At 39.8% G+C, this 23,676-nt stretch overlaps 1 protein-coding gene across 3 annotated transcripts in view; it reads left to right on the plus strand.

Moving 5' to 3' along the window:
- The window catches only part of nr6a1a (nuclear receptor subfamily 6, group A, member 1a), a 147,508-nt gene extending 124,080 nt beyond the window's left edge, over positions 1 to 23,428 (plus strand). For all 3 annotated transcript variants that reach the window (XM_077560348.1, XM_077560350.1, XM_077560351.1), the window contains 8 exons: positions 7,970 to 8,200; positions 10,245 to 10,300; positions 11,120 to 11,280; positions 11,910 to 12,140; positions 14,515 to 14,769; positions 17,866 to 17,987; positions 18,404 to 18,556; positions 18,763 to 23,428. In XM_077560348.1, the coding sequence (XP_077416474.1) occupies positions 7,970 to 8,200; positions 10,245 to 10,300; positions 11,120 to 11,280; positions 11,910 to 12,140; positions 14,515 to 14,769; positions 17,866 to 17,987; positions 18,404 to 18,556; positions 18,763 to 18,893 (1,340 nt within the window). In that variant the 3' untranslated portion in view covers positions 18,894 to 23,428. The remainder of the gene's footprint in view (positions 1 to 7,969; positions 8,201 to 10,244; positions 10,301 to 11,119; positions 11,281 to 11,909; positions 12,141 to 14,514; positions 14,770 to 17,865; positions 17,988 to 18,403; positions 18,557 to 18,762) is intronic.
- The last annotated feature ends 248 nt before the right edge of the window (positions 23,429 to 23,676 follow it).

Consider the following 23,676-nt stretch of genomic DNA (forward strand, 5'->3'; position numbering starts at 1 on the left):
AATTTCTGTGACTGTGTGCTGCTTCTTCTGACAGTCTTCTTAACCTCCACTCTATAGTGTTAATCACTAACATAGATAAATTCTAATCCCAGGATGGCCTCACTGTGTGACGCCCCTTTGTCTCATATAATGTGGCTTTCCCACCACCACTCTGCTGGCAGCAAATTTAAACCTCACAGGCTCACACCTTTAAAATGGTAATCTGTCTCTGGGCATTAGAAGCCCTCAATCCCCCTACTAGAGACTTTATACCATGTGCCCCCTACTAAACAGAAACACCCCCAGTCAGCCTCTTTCTAATTAGCTTTAATACATGAACTCTGTAGCTTTCTATTAAACCCCCACCCACCTCTGTCTTGTCCTAGAAAGGCTTAGCTTGCTACTTATTCACATGCTGCTAGCATGCAACCTTTTAAAACTATATGCAATCCTGTTTGTTTGAGCCCGGCGCGTCATCATTGAAGACATTGTCAACGTATTCATAATTTTGGATACAACATGGCAAAACGTACTCCGTCGTGGTGTCGCCAATTTATTGTTATCTATCTGGCCGAAATAGCGAAATATGTGCGGCAACACATCCCACAATTGCAAAGATAAAAAATGAATCCAAAAAATTAAAAGAAATTTAAAAAATCCACATTTCTGTGATTTCAAAACGATTACAAATGGCTTAGTTGTCGGCTGTAAGAAGAAGAAAAAATCACATTCTGTCCTGGGCAAGAGTGTGCTCCGTACATTCCGTACGTTATTAGATTTACAATTTACACCCGATAAAGCAATGTCTTAATTTCATTTATATAATTTGGTTTAAAAATATGTTAATTAAAGTAACACTAAATAGGATTTGAACCTTTAATTCATATTTTCCCCCCTCGACGAGAACGAAGACGACATTTTCATCCGTGTCCTTGATAGGTCAAAACAAACGTTTACAAGATGCCGCATCATCCAATCAGCTCGAAGTATTGTACTGAATGTCCCGCCTTTCCCGAGAAAATCAACGCGGAGAAGTCCCAGATTGATATTGTGGAGAACTCTCTTGAGTGAATCACAATATCAGTCTGGCTATTGCCAGGTTACTAGGGATGTTCAATCCCACTTTTTTTTTTAGACCGATACAATACTCAATTCTTCAGTACTCATCATTAGTACTTATGATACATAAAATTTCCCCCCAAAAAACAATGACAGATATTTAAAAAATATATATACATCACAATTATAGCAAATTTCCTTAAAATCACACAATAAAATGAAGTTCAAAAAATTGTTAAATAAAATGGAAAAAAAGTAATCCAAGGGCCAGAAGAAAAAAAAAGTCCCAATCAAAATATGTGGTTGGACAACTTATTTTTAAGGAATATAGTGAAGTGCAAATAATTCAATTCAATATAATAGTGTTTCAAGTAATTTAGTAATATCTACCATGTTAAGAATTCCTCAAGCTGTTTAGTGTGTGATGTTTAATTACTTTTTATTTTGAAATCCATGCTTTTAATTTGGAAAGCCGCTATGTATTTCTGTTTCCTGTTTCACATTCTGCGTTTGTCATTCATCTCATAGCAGTGCAGTAGTCAATGACTATATACTATACAAAGATCTGTTTGCACTTCAGAGCTAATTAAATGTGTGTGTATAACTAAATACTTATTTGCGCTCTTACCAGCGCTCCCTGTGGCGGTCAATAAATGCAAAATAACCATTTCAGCCTTTAGTTCCTCATCGAAAAATGGCCACCAGAGCACGGGCCGATACCAGTATGGAAAAGCCGTCGCGAGTACCGATACGTGGTATGTATCCTGGTATTCGCCCGATACCAATACCTGGTATCGGTACTCGCCCATCCCTACTTTTAACTTAACTATACAAGAAGAATGGAGAATATATGTCTGCTTATCTGGATTCTTGAAAAGCCCACCTTGTTGAGATATTTGTAGTTATTAACAACTAATGCATTGACAGATTTTTTTTTCTGTCTCAAAATGTCCTACTGTGTAAGCGAGCAGTCTTTGAATGCACGCCGGATGAGAGTGATGGCAGTGTTTTACGCCCCTCATGATCCTCTCCGTTTTATAGACGAACCACAAAGGTTGAGTGTATTAAGAACAATATGACAAATTACAAGTATCTGCCTGTTAGATGGCTGATAGAAGTGTGTTCTACCCACTTTCATTTTCACACACACACACACACACACACACACAAAATACGTTTCAGTGTTTAATACTGCAATTGCTCAATAGTGAACTGGCCATGTAGATATGTTTTACAACAGTACTTAATAATTATAATTCCTGTAGTAATTATAATTCCTGAAATGGAGGCGATCGAGGAAACCGGCTGAAAAGGTACATACAGTAGTTCTCGTCTTTGCACGTTTTCTACAATAATCTCCCAACGTGTAATGTTAAACTCTCTGAATTCATTGTAACAACTCAGATAGTACCACTTAACAACCACCTACATTTTCCTCTTAAGTGAGAAGGTAACTGTTTCCATGGTTATGTCGATCGCGAAAAACGGTGCCAAATTAGCATATTTGACAACGACATACTGAAAGAGATTATTCGAGTGTCATCGTGGGATAAATTAAAAGGGCTGTCTTCAAGAGGGAACGTCTCAAATGAAAAATACACACTTTGTATGAGGACAAGAAGGCTCGCCAGAAAAAGATGCTTCAAAAAGCAGCAAACGATGCTGTCCCAGGTGATCACCGGACTTCTTTGAACAATGACAACTTTTGGCAAAGAATGGACTCTGCAGCCAATTGTGCTAACTTTGAGTGAAACAGAGAAGTGACACTACATCAAAGCATGCACTAACCATTTTGTGGATGTTGCAAACAAATGGAAAATAACAGAAAAGCTTACCTTACCGCACTGATAATGCTCGTAACATGGTTACAGCCTTGAGAATCCTCCTATTTAATCAACTGCCCTATACATCCCCCAGTCTGCAAACAACGGTCAATGTTTTCCTTAGTGACAGTGGATTAGAGTGTTTCGGCCAAATGTCACAAGCTTTCCGGGCACTTCAAGCACAGTCCATCAAACGGCCAGGCATTAAAGAAGCAGCAAGTTGCACACGGACATACTGTATGTATGAATTACTGGCTCAGGATGTTGCAACAAGATGGAATTCCACCCTGGAGATTATCAAGCAGATCCGGAGAAACAATTCTCCACTGGCTAATACACTGGCACAGCAGAAGAGCAAGGTTGCCTTACTGACTGAACAGGAGCTGTCCAAAATTGGAAAAACTAGAAGAGCTACTTGAACCCTTCAGTTAAGATGCTACTTTCTTGCTTCCTTTTCATCTGTGTGTGCGTTATGGAGCATTCAGTCGATGATCCAATCTATGTTGTATGATTCAAGAAAGTCTTGACCACACCTAACTCAGAGGAAGAGCACCAACCTCACCCGGCTGAAGATGGCTACTGCCCTTGACCCTAGATTTAAAGTTCTAAAGTGTCTCCCAAAAGAGTGATGTCTGGGCTTCATTGCGTGCCGTGATGATAGAAGTACAACCTGATGTGACAACAGTGGAACAGGGATCAACGAAGAGGAGCTATCCATGTTGCTGGGGCCAAAGTGGAATTGGAGGTGTGTCCACTTCAATGGTGGTCACAGAGAGAATGAGCACATACCAGGCTGGCACCCATTGCACGGAAGCATCTGTTAACTCCTTCAAGCACAATGCCTTGTGAGAGTTTGCTCTCGCGCCTCGTAATTCAAAAGAAGCGAGCTTCTTTGTCCCTTATGTGAGCAGACTGCTATGCCACAGTGATTGGTTAAGTGCAAAGGATTAAGCCAAATTTGTTTCTATGAAGTGAAAAATTCAACTACCATGAAAATGGAACACGTTTTTGGTGTTAAATAAAATATAAATTTATATTACCAATACACGTTATCACTCTCTGTACTATGGACTGAATGCACATTGCACACAGCACTTCCACATACAATGTAATAATGCACCAAAACTTCCGTTGCGGGGGAGACTTTAGTGTAGTGCACAGTTGTGATGTAAAATCCTATCCCTAAGTCACTAACTAACCCATTCAAAAAGAACTGGGTCTGATACTTTCTTTAACAAACGTCGCCCTTGTGTGGTTGACAGCTGGTAAACATCAGCAGAAAAAAAAAGCAGAGAACAGACTTTGGTACTGTATGTTAACCCTACAAATTTATGCCTGGGAATGTTGACAAGCCACTGTCTCTGCTGCTCAGCATGAAGGCCAGTCCGACGTCGGAAGTCAGGAAGTGTTCTACCATCGGTATGTGCCGTCTGATTAATGTATAAAATCATCATCGTAACGTCTGAGCCCTTGGATAGCGTTTTAGGCAGATTCAATATGCTGAATCAGTGTTGGAAAGTCGTGAGATTTGATCACTCTGATTAACTGTTAGCTTGCGAATCAACACACAGGGCAAGAAAAGGAAGTGACGAATGCGGGTAAACAGTAAGCGATGGAAAGCAATCAGTCAAAATCTAGTAAAACAGCCGGGAGTGAAGGGGATTGCTTTTGTGAAAATGGCTGGGAGTGAATGAGTTAATAGTCTGTGTTGGTGTCTGTTTGTTGCGACATGTATTTCCATCATTTTTCCTGCGTGATGTGCCGACGGTCAGGCTGACGCAACAGGCGGTAGGCGTCGCTCACAATTGGCTGACGTGGGATTTGTGTATCGAGGCCTTAAGAACTGCGAAGCGCCTGTCTATCAGGGCACAAAGCAGTGATAACTCAATGTACTGTCCTTTCTACTATGTCATGCTGAATACATGCAACCATACAAAAATGATGAATAAATACCCAGAAATGTTCACAATTGGTAGAAGTTCTCTTCAAACCAATGGCAACCTCATTACAGGAAAGGTACATTATGAGATTTTGTCGGACGTACGTCACAACACTCATATATAGCATATAGTCCATAAACTAAGCCTGGGTTGTTTTTATCTATGTTAATGACAAGAGTATTAAAAAAAAGATGCATGTAAAGATGAGTCCATTTTGATAGTTTTGTTGAAATTTCACAAGATAATTTTTCGCTATAAAAAATCTTTGAAGGGAAACAGTCTTTCTATATGATGATTCTACATTAATTCCAAAATGTTACACAAGTAAATATCTGTTACTAGCTTTGTAGAAAATTATAGAAGTAAAAAATATGAATTAATCATGCTAATAATTAGATGTTGTTTTTTTTATAATAAATACAATTTTTAAAAAATTATAAAAATAAATAATAAAATACATTTAATGTTAGAATTACTAGCATTTGGTGTGGTTCTTTTCTCTTCACCAAATCTCTGTGTAAAAAAAATTATATGCACAAAAACAAACAGGCACTCTACCTCTGTTATTTGTTAGTTGTGTAACCACATGCAGTCCCATAAAGAGGGTAAAGGTCCCTCTGCATTACACGAATGTCTTAGATTAATCCGATTTCCAGGTTAATCTGTCAGCCCGGCAGGTAGCATTAACCTGCTGGACAGTAGCTTCCGACCTGTGTGTAACCCAACCACCCTCTATCCCTTCCCTCCTCTGGTTGTGGCAACACCTCCACTATCTTGAGGAAGGCAGACATACAGACACCCTTACATCAGTCATAGAAACGTAATCCTCCTCCTCAAGCTGTGTTTAACGTAAAACATTTGGGGGGGATTTACAGATTTAGTAACTTTAGCCAGCAGTTATTTGATATTTTGAATTGTATCATTTGAAAATGACATTATGGGGATATTATTAATCCAAATTGTAATGTGTGTTTTTTTTACTTGAGACTAAACAAGATTAAGTGTCATATAAGTGAAGACGTTGCATTGATTGAGCCCACAGATTCTTCCCAGAATGCAAGTCTTCAATCTGTAAGAGATTATTTCTGTCTGAAAGCCATACTGATTTACAGGATATCCAATACAATATAGTCAGATCACTACATTGTCCTTTTCACATCTTAAACTTTTTACATTTAAAGCTAATCTTTATTTATAATCTAATACGTATTGCAACTTTCAAATGAATTTCCTCACTGCTAATTATTAGTGTATATATATTTACTAAATATTTATGGTAGTCATTTACTTATGGCCAATTTGTAAAATATCCTTAACTAGTATTTGTGAAAAATCTGCGAATGGTTGTTTAAATACAAAATTGTGGAGTCAATGGTAAAAAGTGATCTGAAATGATAATCCACCACCTTCTTTCCGCTCTGACCGTGTTTAAATAACAAATAGCAAAAATTACCAACTGGTGTGACTGGTAAGCTCCTCCCACTAGCATTGTAAATTGTAATTCATTGTATTTCATTGTAATTCAATTCATTGTCATTGTAAAAGAAGAACACAAAATATGAGCATGTTATGCCATGGTCAGACTACATGAATGTAGCCTGATTTTGACTCGACAAGCGTCACAGACAAACAAACAATCAATGTTGTGGCCAATTTTGAGTTGTCTTGATGCGTCACAGCCTGTGTAGTAGTGTGACATACTCAATAATTGGATGACTGCCGCCGTGGTCGTGAAGTGTCCCAAGGTCTGGCACGTCAGAATTTTGGTTCGTCTTACTGCATAGTATGGCATGTCCTACGTCGTCCTATGATTGGTTCCTTGGTATTGACCTGACCAGCGCGCTATAGCTCCTTTTTCTGCCCGCGCTATCTTGCGGAACACAACATAGCAAATAGCAAAGCTTGGATCTGCAGTAACAAAGAGGACATGCCACGCGCTCCCGCTCAGCACTCGCATTGCGGTTGTGTTTCACTTTCATAGAGTGTCAAGCCAAGAGTACACGCCACACGCTCGTTGTTCCTGCAGACCTAAACTGTCAAGCTAAAGGATCATCTGTCAAAATAAATAGTGTGATTAATCTGCGTTAGTACATGATTAATGCAATATTTTTGGGTGATTAATTAATGAGTTAACGCTTTAACTTTGACAGCAGTAATTTGTGTGCACGGTAACATGGTCTTTCAAAACCGGAATATTGCCAATATTCAGTTTTTTTAAAGAGTTATTGATTGCATCTAAAGGTAGTCACTGTGTTTTGATGAGTTACAAAAATGCAAATTTTCCACTTATTTTGATCCTTGTGTATGATTTGGCAACACAAATATACAGCAGTGTTATGAGTGTAGTAAATGAAATAAGCATTACAGCATTACTGATAAGTGGTGGCCCAAATTTAAAAATCAATCAATCAATCAATCAACTCATCTGCTATGCTATGATGATGTGTAGTGTTACGAATGCTCCTCATGAAAACTGTTCTTCCTTAGAGAGTTGGTTCTCTGCATTATGTAGCATGACGGTAGATGGTGTGTGGGGGGATTAAGAAAAGCTTTTTGATGGTTTCCTCAAACTGCTGTCGTATCATTTTCAGAGCACCTACCATTTTGAGTATAGAAATTTCCTGTGCAGACTGCAGTCTGATGTTTCTCTTTAATCCACTCTTAATTCTTTGCTACACCAAATATCAGCTTCAAAGACTTGTTCTCTTCTTGCCATCTTAATGACTGAATGTTTCACCACTGTACACATGTACCTGCAAAGTACCATGAAATAATAAGGATAAATCTTTTTTTCTTCATGACACATTTTATAATTCTGGACTTAGTATGAGGTTGTTGCCTGTACATGTGATAATCATGGATGTTGTTTGGAGACTGTAAGCAAATCCTCAACAGAGCTCCTGAATAAAATATGCACAAGACGTATGTCTTTGTGCTGATTACACCTCCACTTTCACAAAATGAGAGTTGTAGCTTAACATCCCACTAGATTAGCTAGCGCCCGGCAAGCACTTAAGCCCCAGCCACCCCCAAAAATCGCAATTAAAAACTTATGCCTAGAGGGAGGTTTTGTGCCCACTTTTTTTTTTTAGGAAAAGATTTGGGGCAACAAAATCCTCCCAGTGAAGAGTGATTATTTTCTTGTGTATTTTCTTTGAACTTGTGCAGATGATCCAGCTGAGCAACGTACTTGCCTTATCTGTGGAGATCGAGCCACAGGCCTGCACTATGGCATCATCTCCTGTGAAGGCTGCAAAGGCTTCTTCAAGCGCAGCATTTGCAACAAACGCGTGTACCGATGCAGCAGGGACAAGAATTGCGAGATGTCACGCAAGCAACGCAACCGCTGCCAGTATTGCCGCCTACTCAAGTGTCTGCAAATGGGGATGAACCGCAAAGGTAAAATATGTGCCACCTATTTATGGTAACATTCAAGGCTCAACAGCAATTATCTAATTCAACTACAAATACACATGGCTGGACTGGCACAAACAAATCGGCCCTGACATTTTGACTTAGGCCCACTGGCCTGGCACGACCCGACCTTTGACCATCGCTTCAGTTTAAATATATTAATACACTGCTCCCTCTAAATTGTGGGCCGGTCTCTTGTGGTAAAATGAAGGAAGATAATACGGAAATTGTACCGCATCAGCCCCAAAAGACACCAGCCCACTGAGCATCTGCACTGTATGCCAGATGGCCAGTCCAGACCTGTAAATACACTACAATGCACTTACGTTTTTGAGTTCTGAAATGGTCCATACTACATCTACTGACTATTGAGTGAGCCTAAATATGCTGCCTTGAGTCAGCACCCTTCAAATCTGAGACAGCTGAAGCCGTTTTCTCACAAGGAATGGACAAAACAGGGTGTCGACAAGTGCCAAAGTCTCATTAAGAGTTTCAGAAACTGTATTGCATTGATTGCCACAAAAGACTGTGCAACAAATTATTAAGGTCATTGCGACACAATTGAAGTCATAGTCTCAATCTCCAGTCTTGCATGTTTTCCTCCTCCTACTCAGCTAAATCAAATGATCAGGATCATTATCAGACTTCTGCAGAGCCTGCTGATGAGCTGATCATTTAAATCAGGTGTGTTGCATGAGGGAAACCTCTTAAGAACTCGAACTCCGGTCCTCGAGAGCCGCAATTCTGCAAGTTTTAGAAGTTTCTTTCCTCCGTGACACCTGATTTAACGGATCAGCTCATCAGCAAGCGCTGAAGAAATCTGATCTTCATGATCGTTTGATTCAGGTGTTGGATGGAGAAGGGAAACCTCTAAACCATGCAGGACTGTGTCCCTTGAGGACCTACAACGTAAATTATGTGTAGTAAATTTTACTGTGGGACCAAATAGACTCGGTTTTAGAGTAAAATTTACACTTGGAAGAGAGTAAAATAAAAAATTCCAATAATAATAACAGTCCCTCAAGGGTAGAGGAATGACATTTAGCTTTGGAGACTGCCACACTACCACCTGAGCTATGCCACTACTACTGTTTGCTTATATCCAAGAGGAATATATTCACACACAGGTGTGGCTCAGGGAGTAGATCAGCTGTCTCCGAACCTGAAATTGTGGGTTTGTTCCTCAACCCTTCCAGTGACTTTTCAATCTTCCTTCCAAGTGTAAATTTTACTCTATTTAGAGTGGGACCAAATAGATTCAGTTTAGAGTTAAATTTACTTTACAGAATTTACTGTGACTCATCATCAATTTTTAATGTGCTTCTGTCTCATGTTGTTTCACTAACCATTGTGGGCTTTTCTATATTTAACACAACAATAATATCCATATAAAAGGAACATAAGACACATACATTCAGTATCTTTTTTTAACACAGGTACAGTCAGCCATTTGACTTTTCCAGCCATTCAAAGCCATCAAATTTAACTTAGACAAGATTTATGAATAATTTTGAGTTAATGTATGTATATGCTCCAAGATTCCTGTAATAGTTCAACATGTGTGGTTAAATGTTTTGGCTCTTTAGAATGTTAAAAGTACTCAATGAATGCTTTTCTCAGTTCTTTACTGCCCCCTTATGGATAAATTGTGAATCACACTACTAGTAACCTGTCAAGCCTGATGGCTGGAGAACATTAGATTTCCCAAGGACTTTGATCACAAGATGCACTTCTTGACTCAAGAAACGTATTTGATTGACTCCTACTAGATACACATCTTCCAAATGGTCCTGGTTTCAAAGAAAACCCCTTTCGCCATGCCAACCAAAACAGAAAAGTCTATATTTAGAACTGGAAGACATCTCACATGACAGTAAACTTTTGCATTCTTCTTTGAGAGTTTAGTTTCAACCACTAGATAGAGCTAACGTATTTATAATCACTATGCCACTACTGATCATAATATTGAAATTAACAATAAACATTTTTATTGTCATTATTATTTCTTTCTTTTTCCCCCCCAACACAGCAATCAGAGAGGACGGCATGCCAGGAGGGAGGAACAAAAGCATTGGGCCGGTTCAGGTAAATAAGATGACACTTAACAATTACAACTAAAGATGTTCTCTCTAGAACATTCCTGAGCTTTCTTGTACTGTAAACAATATTCACATTCAAATTGAAGCCAGGATTTTGTTGCTTGCATGATGATGAGAGCATACACTTAAATAGTGGAGAACCGTAGCTGCAGTAAAGTTGATAGGAGGATGCTTGTCAAGTATGTAATGATAGTAAACCTTGACCTTGTATCATCACTATATTAGTACAGTATTCTCTATTCAGTGTGGCTTTGTTTTTAGCTTTGGCGAGAGTGCAAATGGTTAGGAAATAAAAAGTGAGACATGAGGCTAAGTAACACCAACACACAATTGAGGAGAGAAGTGGAGATGTGCTCAATTCATTCCAGCTCAATTCATTGGATAAAAGGAAGAAAAACTGACACGTTGGCATGCATTAAAAGGCATAATCATTTATTCCATTGAGAAGACATGAATTGCTGTTTCAGTATATGGTCTGAAACTAAATTGACCTTGGACAGAAAATTTCAAATGCACTCATGTCATACTCATTTCTTAAATATAGCGTTTTGTCAGTTCTCTCGCATGGATATGCGATTTTAATTGTGTACGCACTACACACACTCACACACACGGTTGTTTCATACAATTTAGTTTTTTTCTCTCAAGGTCCTTTTCATTGTGTGACAGTGTCCTTGCTCCTGAACATTTGAGTGAAAAGCACAGTCCTTGTAGTACATGCTAATTAACGGAATTGAGCTACTCTGTGCTTTTGGTCAAAAGGACATGCTGTAAACTTCCCCCATGTTCACACTGTGTGTTTCAGATCACGGAGGAGGAGATTGAGCGCATCATGTCAGGCCAAGAATTCAAGGAGGATGCCCCGGAGCACACATGGGGCAACAACGGCGACAGCGACCACAGCTCTCCCAGCAACGGAGCTTCGGAGGGCAACCAGCCGTCACCTGCCTCCACGCTGTCATCCAAGTTAGTTGCTTGTCTCATCCACTTCTTTGCACATCACCGCCACTCGGTCCGTCACTGAGATAATGAGCCGTCCCTGACAGTCTAATACCTCATTCATCTCCATAGACTTGAATTAAAGTATTCTTTGCATGAAGAATGCCTTAGTTTGTGGCTCTTCAGGCATGGTGATGACATCAAACATAAAGAACTCGCTGCACTATCAGCTCTTCTTGTAATGGAGACTCGTGCATTGTCTATCTTTACTCAACAAGGACAAATAACGTCTAGGCCCTTGCGTGGCAGTATTTATTTTAGCCCCATTTTATATACGAGGCTTTATCTCCTCAGCTTTGCAGCTGATAACTAATCAGAGAAATAGTCATCTTTGTCTTATCAAATACAATCTAAGATAAAGTAGACCCGAATAACAAAATGCCAATGTGGAATGCGCCGTGGCATGCAGGTAGAGAACTGCGTACATTTTTGTGTTCAATGGAATTGATCCCACTCCCCTCTAGAATAAGGTTAAATGCTAACAAGCTTTAATTTGCATTAAAGAATCTCATTGTCATTGTGAATACACAAACATGAACATCGAAGTATAGTCAAAGATATATTTTGTTATTTTGTTGCTCCTTTACTTTTTACAGTCGCTCCATCGAGATGAATGGCTATACAGCAGCCCTCAGAGATCAATACATCAACACCTCCATGTCAACTCACTACCAGCTCCTGCCACACCTCTTCAGTTATGCTGCCCAGTCGGGCCTGCTGGCCCCCCAGCCGCGCAGCCTTTACCCACAGTCCCATCCATTAGTGCTGCAGCTGGTGGCAGCAGAAGACCTGGCCCCCCTGGCCACCCCTATGCTCATAGAAGATGGGTGAGTACACATATTTGGCCCAACATGAAATACAGTAGTACCCTGCTGAAACTATCACATTATATTGTGTACATATTCTGTGTTTTAATTTTGTTCCATTAGATATTGATGAGTCACTGTTTTTGATTAAAATCTTTATTTCAAACATTAAACATAACAATACAGTAAACTCAACAAAATCAAAATAAAACAAAAAATATTCAATATTGAATTAAAGAAAAATAAGAAAACCATACTGACATTAGCATGCTCGAAAAAGAGTAGGAAGAAGTAAAATACTTATTTAATCATACCCCAATCTCTTTTTCATTATGAACTAAATCAATTGATATAGAATTATATTTATATAAAAATATACTGTATATACACAATATCAATCTAATGTTTGTTAGTTGAAATGGAACGTGTTCATGAAATGATTTATTCGGCTTAGTTTTGATCAATTTCCTGCACCTAACTTCACAGAAATACTTTAGGGAAGGTTCCAACAAACATGTGTCTAAACATACGAATAAATGTCAGGCCTATATGTGAACTCACAATGTTATTTTGAATTCACAACCTTGTGGACAGTTCCCAGAACAAGGAAAGAAAACATATTTTCAGAATAAGAACACAGTAAATTGAAAAAATAAACATATAACTGTCTCACATTCAAGCAGTGTAAATGCTGGCCCGTAACTTGTAAAAAGTGAGAACAAAACATCCCCTGGTGAACAAACATTGACACCTTGAATAGTAATTACAGGGTCAAGCAGACTGGACACAGTCACCTTGTCCTACAAACCATTATTATTCAATACTATTAATAGTCACACCACAAATGTTTTTTCTCAATTGAAAAAGGTAATATATGCTGAGAAAATCAACGTTCAAAAAAATCAAGAAAAAAATATTAAACATAAAATAAAACACAACTATCCAGAAGAAAAATACCATTCAAAATATCTAGAGGTAAAACATTTTTTTAATGAATGTACAGTCCTACAATGTTGTGCACATTGTAATGCAGTGTAAAAAGTGCAATGTTAACAATGGGGTATATGCCACGGAGGAGGCGGGACTTCCGACTTCCTGGTTTTCACACATCAGCTTTGTTTCCGTTTCCTGTTTGCGACATGTGGGCCGCGTCCCACTTCGTGCACTTCCGCCTTTGTGCCCCTCAGTTGCGCGTTCCCGTCGACGGGTGCGTATGTAATGTGTCTGTCTCAATTGTCCGAAGCATTTCAGAGAGTTGAGACGCTTTGCGCGCTTCCGCCAATGGGCGGCGCAGGGGTCGGGGTGCTAATGTTGGAACACGGCCATTAGTGGCCGGAAACGACACTGATTTGTGAAACTCGGAAGTCCGTGGCATCTACCCTATTGTGCTTGGCTCATGCAGCACTGTTAATGTGTATTTACAGAAGTCGCGAACCACATTCTTGATACATTAAACTTAATTTTTGCGTCCATACAATGTCACCGTAGAGAGCTAATACTGCCTTGGAGTGCATGCATTACAGTTGACCAACCCGCTTCAGCACAGGTGTCAAACTCAAGGCCCGTGGGCAGAAAACAAAATATTTGTGTCATCTGTAAACAGCACACATTTCATTAAGTGATAATGATTGAACAAATAATTAATATATAATTTAAACAATTTTGTTCCCAACTCTGACCACTGGGGGCCGCCACATACATACATACATATGCTACATCCATTTTCCAAACTGCTTATTCCTCACAAGGGTGGTGGGGGTGCTGGAGCCTATTCCACATACAATGTCCAAGCATTATGATTTAAATTCACAAACTTCATTTAACCAGGTAAATATTTAAAACCTCGTTTCCAAGAGAGACCTGGCCACAGCACAGTGGATGCCTTGAGCGAACAGCTGATTTTGATGCCCTCGAAAAATAATTTGTAATAACTTTTGGCAAATTGTTCGCACCTTGTCTGGCCAAGACGGAAGCACAAAATAAAAATTGTTACATCAAACACACAATACATAAAACATAAAACATGATCTCACACACACAACAGAAAAACAAGAATGGGATTTTACTAAACATCGAAAGTAATACTGTAGATCCAACTTAACTTATTGGAATTGAATTCCCCCAGAATTATAAGATGTGTTAATTTTAAGTCATTCCGTACATTGTTCCAGGTAGATGGGGCAAAAGATTTAACAGGCTCAATTCTGACTCTGGACCAAAGAAAGTCAGATGTTTTCATTTTTGTGTTAGTTTGTGGCAAAATATGGTTTACATTGTTTATATTTATTGTATTGTAACGTCTCTTTAACTGAGCTACACACTATGACAATATCTTCATTAAATGTGTGTATAATTCTCCCTCTCCTCTTTAAATTGTCTTTTTTTCCCACATAAGCTACAAAGTTACACAGGTGGAGCTGTTTGCCTTGCTGTGTCGCCTGGCAGATGAGCTGCTCTTCCGTCAAATCTCATGGATCAAGAAGTTGCCTTTCTTTTGCGAGCTCTCCATTGAAGACTACACCTGCCTGCTCAGCTCCACCTGGCAGGAGCTCATCCTGCTCTCCTGCCTCACAATCTACAGCGCCCAGATCTTCGGCGACCTTGCCAATGTCACGGCCAAGTACACACCATCTGATGACGAGCTGCAGGGGTGAGCGGCTGTGGAAAAGACAGCGTGGCAACCCTTTATTTTCAGTCTATGGGTTGAATATTTTTATTCCAGTCTGTGACTCTTCCCAACAATTTGGTCAAAGATAACAGCTAGATCATGCTCCATTTTAACTCCTCTATTAATAATTGAGAAACAGCTAATTTGTTAGCTGGTTAGCTGACGTACTGTAACACAAACACAGAGATTGTTTCTTCATGTGTTTATTTTATTACTCCAGATCTAGCATTACAACTTTTGGGGTGCTGACAGCGTCTGCACCTCTCCTATCGCTGAGGTTGAAGTCATACCGAGGTGTTTAAAAAGTCTCCTGGTGGCAAGGCCCCAGGGCCGGATGAGATAACCCCAACGTTAGAAAAAGCCCTGGATGTTGTGTGGCTGTCCTGCTTGACATGACTCTACAACATCACTTGGTAATCGGGGACAGCGCCTGTGGGATTGGCAGATCAGGATGGTGGTTCCTCTTTTTAAGGGGGACCGGAGAATGTGTTCCAACTATTGACTTATCACACTCCTCACCCTATCTGGTAAGGTCTGTTCTGGAGTGCTGGAGAGGAGGTTTCGTCAGGAAGTCAATACTCACATTAACACATTAAGGAGGAACAGTTTGGTTATCATCCCAGCCATAAAACAGAGGACTAGCTCTACACCATCGGCAGGGTCCTTGAGGGTGCATGGGAATTAGGCCAACCTGTCTACATGTGCTTTGTGGTCATGGAGCAGGCAATTGTCCGAGGCCCTCTGCGAGTTCTGTTGGTGGTGCTTTGGCTCTTCCAAACACTTTGCGACTGGTTTTAAAGTTTGGTGGAGTTTGGCGCTGTGTGCTTTGTTTCCAGTGTGAGTTGGACTCTTTGTGACAGATTCTGTTCACAACCCTTATGGATAGAATTTTCTAGGTGCAGGTGCAGAGGCAGCGTTTAGGGGCTGGCCTCAGGATTGTGTCACTTTTTGCAGATGATGTGGCACTGTTTGCTTCTTCACAGGGATGTGATTTTTCCGCTAATTCGCGGAATTCCGCTTTTTTTTTATCTCCCCCCAAAAAAAAAAAAATCAGATTTTTTTTTTTTTTGTATTTCATTGTGTATGCACATGACTCCGACAGATAACATCTTCTGCAATAACAAAGACATTTGTGGTATGCTCTAATATGAGTTACTTTTCATTTGGTCATGATACAATTATTTGTTCATGAAATTTGAACTCTTCAACATTATTTATGTGTTAACTTAGTAATCACATTAGTTAGATATGATGATATTCTCAGTGATAGTTTTTAAAAGCAAAGGCAGTCCAATGTTTTTGAATGTGACTGATTTTGAGTTGACTAAAACTGCCATTTTATATGGGATAGTTCAATATACATTGAAAATTTATGCTGTTGTTTTGTCTATTTCTTTGTCATGTGAGTGCATTGAAAGTACTTAAAAACACGGAAAACCCATGAGCTGGACCTAGCTGGGTGCCAGCGGCCCCCAGACCCCCGGCTAAATTTTCAGATAATTTCACTTTGGTCAAATCACATCCCTGTCTTCAAGCCCCGATCTCCAACTTTTACTGGAGCATTTCACAGGTGAGTGTGAAGCGGCTGGGATGAAAATCAGCACCTCCAAATTCAAGACCATGGTCCTCAGTTGGAAACGGGTGGAGTGCCCAGTTCAAGTATCTGGGGTCTTGTTTACAAGTGAAGAGCGGCAGATTGGTGCAGCGTCTACTGTGCTGTGGACACTTTATGGGTCTGTCATAGTGAAGATGCAACTGTGCTGAAAGGCGAAGCTCTCAATTTACCAGTCAAGACCGAAAGAACAAGATCCCGTATAGGTGGCTCAGGTATCTGGTTAGGATACCGCCTCAATACCACCCTGGTGAGGTGTTCCAGGCATGTCCCACGGGCCGGAGGCCTAGAGGATGTCCCAAGACACACTGGATAGATTATGTTTCCTTGCTGGCCTGGGAATACCTCGGCATCCGCTGGAAGAGTTTGACCAACTGGCTGGAGAGAGGGAAGTCTGGGCTTCCCTGCTAAAGCTGCCAGTCCTGTGACCCAATCCTGGATAAGTGGTAGAGGATGGATGGATGGATGGATGGATGGATGGATGGTCGGTCGGTCGGTCGGTAGGTAAAGTATTAAAAATATGTATAAAAGTATAAAATAGTTAGGGGTTGCTTCGATTTACTTTAAGCGTACGTGAGTACCCCAGATAAGTGGTCTAGACATGCCTTCGCCCGTTGCCAAGTGTACTATAACTATCGTATTTGTACGATAATTTGTCCGTCTGTACGATGTACTATCAATAATCTGGCACCTGGCATCGCTAGTTGTGTTATATTGTAAAGCATATTGTGGTAGTCATTGTAACAAATCTGATAGAGACTGTAAGAGCCATATTCTAAAAGCTTGTTCCACTTCCTTCATTTGGCATTTTATACTATACTCAACTTTATTTTATACTGTCTACTGGCTGTTATTGCCTCCTACTGTTTTTAGTTTTGTTTTTTAAGGGGGTGAGGTGTCATTGTTTTTAATGTCAGCTTTTCGGATACTGTAATGGCCAACGCTTATTTTACCAAGAATGAAAGTACACATCACAGGAACAACTCTCCCGAAACAGCCAGACGTTCTAGTCTGTTAGTTCTATATCTCCAAAATATTTGAGAAAAATATAATTGGAATGGGGCCAGCGAAGCAGTCCATGAACAGGACGACTCCCCAATGTAGAGCTGTGGCTAGCACCATCTGTCTGGCATGTGATGTTATGTCTCTCACTATTGGTAATAAAGGATGTGTGGGGGTTTGGCTGAGTGTAAATCAGGCTGGAATTATCTAAACTCATGACACACTTCCTTTTAATATACAGCACCACGCTGATGCCTCAGTTTGTACTCTGCCATTTTAGCAGTGAATGTAAGATTTAAAGTGGCAGCTCCTATTTCTATGTTGCTCTGATGAGCTGGATAAGAGTAATGTTTGGTGAGCTGTATTCTACTTTTACAAACTGATGAAATCCTCATTAGCCTGTTTTTTTTATGCATGGTTTGTGAAAATAGGCACCACAATAAATTATCCATGCTATTCCTCAGTTTCAGTGAGGACGGCATGGAGGTGATGGAAAGGCTGATATATCTATTTCGCAAATTCCACCAGTTGAAGATCAGCAATGAGGAGTATGCCTGCATGAAAGCAATCAACTTCCTAAACCAAGGTACCAGAGGTTAGGTCATTGTCGCTTTATTTGTTTAATCTGTACAGAAGAGGATTAGGGCCAGTAAAGAGAAAAAAAAGGTTGGCAGAATTCTGACTTTATTCTCAGCATTTCTGACTTTCCCCCACAATTCATAGCTCTACGTCACAAAGTAAAAATTCTCACTTTAAAGTCAGACTTCTCAGATTAAAATCGTAATTCTCACTTTAAAGTCAGACTTCTCAGATTAAAATCATAATTCTCACTTTAAAGTCAGAATACTGTGAATAAAGTCAGAATTCCCACTTTAAAGTCAAAATTCTGAGAATATAGTGAGAATCACGCCAACCCTTTTTTTCTCTCTTCACTGGCCCTAATTCTCCGTAAATCTGCGCTGTATTCCTCATGTCTGTGATATTCTTTTTGCGACTCTGCAGATATTAGAGGACTGTCAAACATCTCTCAGCTTGAGCAGCTGAACAAGCGCTACTGGTATGTGTGTCAGGACTATACTGAGTATAAGTACCCGCACCAGCCCAAACGCTTTCCTGAGATCATGATGTGTCTGCCAGAGATCCGATGTATAGCAGGTAAGGCCAGAATGATAACAATGAACTGTTTTTTTTTTCTTTTTTTTAGATGCTCGATTGCTGAAAAACACAAATAAGGAAACTGTTGCCAATATTCTTTTATTTATCTTTTCTTCTAAAAATCCACTTCCAGAGCTCTATGCAATGTTGTTTTGCTTTGTCAGCATGAGCAAAAGGAAAGCTAAGCCAGTTGTGTGTGTTTTCAGGGAAGCTGGTCAGTGTTCCTCTGGAGCAGCTCCCCCTCTTGTTCAAAGCAGTCTTGCACTCCTGCAAATCCACCTTGACCAGCTACAGGACCGGCCCGTCACCCTGTGTGACCGGCTCCTCTGGAAATTAGAGACCTCCCTGACCCTAACCACCCCCCTCGCCCCTTCCCCAATCTCACACCCCTCAAGGCGAGGGAACGGTCTCACCTCTAATGAATGTGACAAGCAGCTAGTTTGTTTTTAATGACTTTTTCTTTTTATATTTATTACACGACAGAGCTGAATGTATGCTGATTTACACTGTGCACATGCTTCTGTACAAAACAAATGCTCATAGATGCATTGGTCTTTGGAGTTTACAAGTGTGTATCCAGTTTGCTCAATGTGTCAGTGTTGCCATTGGTAGAGCTAGACTAAAAAGAAAAAAAGAGTTTATTTTATGCAGATGGGGGAAGATAGACACACGCGACAAGTGTTTTGAGACTACCTCAGGAAGATGTTTTTGCTATTTTCGTGGTGTTAATAAAGAGTTGCCCAGTCTTATACAAAATTCCAGTGGATGCTTTGGCACCTCAATCAGAGTCTGGATGTTCAAAGGAGCTGTGCAAATCAAACCATGTTGTATTACATGGAAAATACCAGATAGAGAAAAATATTAGCTACTGTAGCTGCATGGACTCTAGGACATTCTGCTTATGGGAGGCGTAACATTCCATGAGTGAAGGTGACAGCTATTTGCATCAGTGGGATCTTCTTTGGAAAAGGAATATACGGGTATTTTTTACAATCATAGACTTGGGATGTAAGGCTTTATTGCAAGGGTAAGGGAGGATAGCTAGTTTTTTTTCCTCGTTTTTTTTTTTTGTTTGTTTTATTGACCAAAGTATTATGCAATACTTTTTTTTCTTCTTTTTTTCTTTTTTTTTCAAATGCCCATTGATGGGTATGGAGCTGATAGCTCAACAAAACATTTCTTGTCAATGAAGGATAAGTATAAGAAATGAATCAATCTTAGTCAGAGGGGAGACCCTCTGATGGACAGATGAGCACATTGCCAGAATTCCTCCTAAATGCTGCTAAATCTGCACCCACAAATGCATTCAGCAGATATGATTTCATATCATTTGGGGGGAAACTAACAACTGATCAAGAGCTCTATTTGAAGAATTTAATGAGCCAGTTGTCATGAAAAGACCTCTTTGCCTATCGGCCTAGCAAAGACTTTTGCTTTTATTAGACTTTTATCAGGTCCTGTCGAGTCCAATCATGTTTTTGCACAGACCCAAAACCAGTAGACGATTGGATTAGTCCTGAACCCAACCTTGTCTCAGTTACTGTCTAACTGGTGTACAGTAAGTTTGATTGGGACGATTGACTCTACGGACGAGGAAATGAATGTTGATGTGCTGATTCAAATTCAGCCACAAAAGATTGCAGATAATCATTTTATGATGTGCTGATATGATTTTAGTGTGATTGGTTTGGAGCATTGACTAGACCTGTGGTCCTTGCTCTCTGTGATGGATATGCACATTATTGTCGAAAATGGTCTTTAATTTTTGAACTGCTTGAGCGTCTTCTGTGGCGTCTCCAGTTTTGAGCAGTTTCATTCTGTGCAAACCATTTGAAATGCAGTCATTGCAACGACTCTCTTTTTTTGCACACATCGGTGACGTTCAGAGACCTTGACCTCGGCCACTGCCCACCCAGTGTGTTCCTCTCTCAGGTCCCTATTGGCCTGGATCGAAACAGGGTAAAGTGAGTGTTATGTATTGCATTCATGAGTTACTCCAGTGACCATGCTGATGTGCTTGTTGTGTTAGTAGATGTAGTTTTCAGGACGTAGGAAGTCCTGTGTAGGATAATGTTTCTGCTTGATTTGCATGAGGGTCGCGTCCTGCCCCCTTCATGCAGGTGAAAGTGGATGTAGTTTGAAGTGAAACACGGGGAGTGGATGTGAGCTGAGGGTGTGATTGCGAGAAGCATCTGCAGAATGTTTGCTTGTCCCAATGTTGCCGTTTTCAGCCACATATCCGTGTGCATCTGCAGCCTTAACACCACCACAACAGCAGTGCAGTGTTTCTCTTTCAAATGTTCTCTTTTCTTCTTTTATTTTATTTTTTTTTTTACATTTTCATGTACAGTACCTATGTAGTTGTTCCCTAATGTTTTGGGTTGTTGTTTTTCTCATGTATTAATTGTCCTTTTTTTGAGTGAGGATAACCCCTCATTTTCTGTTTCTTAACTTTTTTGTGGACTTGATTTAAGATCCATTCCCTTGTGCACAGCAGTTTATGAAAGTGTTACTCAGGTGATGTGATGTCAGACACACTTTATGCAACATTACTGACGTTTAGGATGCTTTCATGTATTAGTTTAGATTCAAAGTCAGGTGTTTTAGGATTCCAAATTGGTATTTTCTACAGCGGCAAAGTACTTGTTTCACATCAACTCCAGTGGAAGCCATGCAGATCGAGTCAGTAAAAAATATATAGGCTATAAATTGACTCATCAATAGATTTGTGATTATTATGTGATTGAGGTCTATTTTCTGTCCTCATCGGAACAGCCTTTTAAATGCCTATGATTCTTTGATACACACAGCGAGCACAATGGTCATTCACAATTAAATACCGGTAAATCTCTTCTGCATGGCTGTTTTATGGCAAATTTGGAGTTTGGGATCTGAGGTGAAGCACTCATTTACATAATCTCAGGGATTTGGAAACATCATTGATTGATGTGTCATGTTAAATGCTAAGGACCCCACTTAGCTCCACTAACCTGCATAGGCAGCCGCACAGGCCTCTCAGCAGAGCAATATTGATGCAATTGAAGGAGATGAGAAAAGTTCAGGGTGGCCAAAAACAGTGCCGCTACCAAAGTAACTTGAGGAATGCATTGAACATCACACACATCTGAGATCTGACTGTGGAAAAAAGATCTGAAGGGAGATTTTTCCTTTCATGTAGCATCGCGCTACGCAACTCAAATAACTCAACGCCACTACCTTACTGCCAATTTCAGTTATAACCTAATACACATGATTATGGGTTTTTCTTTTTTGTTTGTTGTTTTTCTTTTCCACAAGGAACATGTCATTTGTAATATCTGTGCTGAAACTACCTCTTTGTCATCATTTTATTTACACAGCAAATAGGTGATTTTTTTGTCTTTATTTATTGGATTCATTAATTTGTCGCTTATCTCAGCCAGTGACCTCTCAGATTTATGAAAGTGCTTCAAACCTGATTTTGTAACTTTGTAAGCATGTTGCTGCATGTTCCTCTCTACCTCACACTTGCTGCTGTTTGTCTCAGCCGCTCATTTATCCTGACCTCTGGCTGCAACACAACAAATATTTTAATCTCTATTTTCAGGGATTCTTGTTAAGCTTTGTTTCATTTTCAATTAGCGTCATCTTTTGTTTTCTCTTCTGCCCTGTTATCGTGAATCCAAAACCAAAGATGAAAGAATGTCCATGACAATGTCAGCGTACTGATTGTTATTCACGTGAAGCCGCCCTCGTGCAATGCTTTATTTTACTGTGTTGACCTTTTTTTTTAAACAGCTCACTATCTTGTGAATGGCGGTTGGTTGTATGTATACATGATATTCAACACGTCATGATATGCCAGTGTTTTTTTTTTTTTAAGGGGGTGGGGGGGCTACAGGATTGCTGTTCAAGGTAACACAGTGTTCACAATGTGGCTGCTTATCATTTCTGATGCTGCTTGTGATCGATTATCAATCAGGGATTGTAATTGTGGTCGCGCTGACATCTTGTGTTTACATGCTTCCACTCAGTCGAGTGACCCTGGCGCTATGGCACGAGACCACGAGACTGCTGCGGTGTTATCACTGGGTTTGGACTCATACGGGCTTCTGAATTGAGGCTGCAGCTTTACTTGCTCATAAAGATATTAACTCGAGATGTTCAATACCCATTTTTTTTCAGACCAATACCAGTATAACTACTCAACCCTTAAGTAGTCACTGATACCAAGTAACCAATACCACTGGTACTTTTGATACATAAATTTCCCCCAAAAAAACAATGACAGATCAAGACATATATGTCCCATTATAGATTTTTTTTCTTCGAAATTGTGTGAAACTAATGGCAATTTCCTATTCTTCTAATTTCTAGTTCTGATTCTAAAATGCCTAAATAAGGCCCAGTATTGGCCCAATAATAGGTTTTCTGACCTCTGCGTACTGTATATGAGTGCAGAGCTCGTTTTACTCTGTTTTTAATGCCACAAATCTGTCACCATTTAAATGTAGAATTTTTTCTCTTTATGTATACTAAATTTGGATTTGCCTGTCATATGTTGCGTTTGCTGTATCTCTGTCTATAATGTGTCCAACCCCAGTGATTCAACACATTCATAGCCTGTTTTACAGGAGCACAAGGCAAGGAGATTCTGGAAACTGAAATAAAAAGAATTGAAAAATGAAATATCTCAGGGAATACAATGATTTACACACTGTTGTTTACTGTGAACAGACAATGGAAACTGCTTCGTGTTTTTCTCTTCAGAAATCTTGTCTGCTCTTGTTACTTTAACTACCTGTGAAGAATGTGATCTATTATGTGTTAAAAGCATGTTTAGAATGTGTTAGGAAATAAAAACCAAATAAATGTGAACGTTATGCAAGCATACCCACGTTGTCCTTGATTTTTCCATTCATTCCATTTATTTTAGTCACAGAAAGGAATACGAGTAGCAACTGATTAGACGCTGGTCTCATCCCGTGTTGCTGAGCTTTTTGATGTTTCTGAACAGAAGGTGTAGAACTGAAAGCTAATTGGAACATATATACTTTTTAGTTCATTACCTCTTGGCTGCACACTTACAGATTGAAACATGGGTGTTGTACAAAAAAAAATGTTAATGAACGGTTTTCAAC

Source organism: Vanacampus margaritifer, chromosome 3 (genome assembly GCF_051991255.1).
Source record: "Vanacampus margaritifer isolate UIUO_Vmar chromosome 3, RoL_Vmar_1.0, whole genome shotgun sequence".
NCBI lineage: Eukaryota > Metazoa > Chordata > Actinopteri > Syngnathiformes > Syngnathidae > Vanacampus > Vanacampus margaritifer.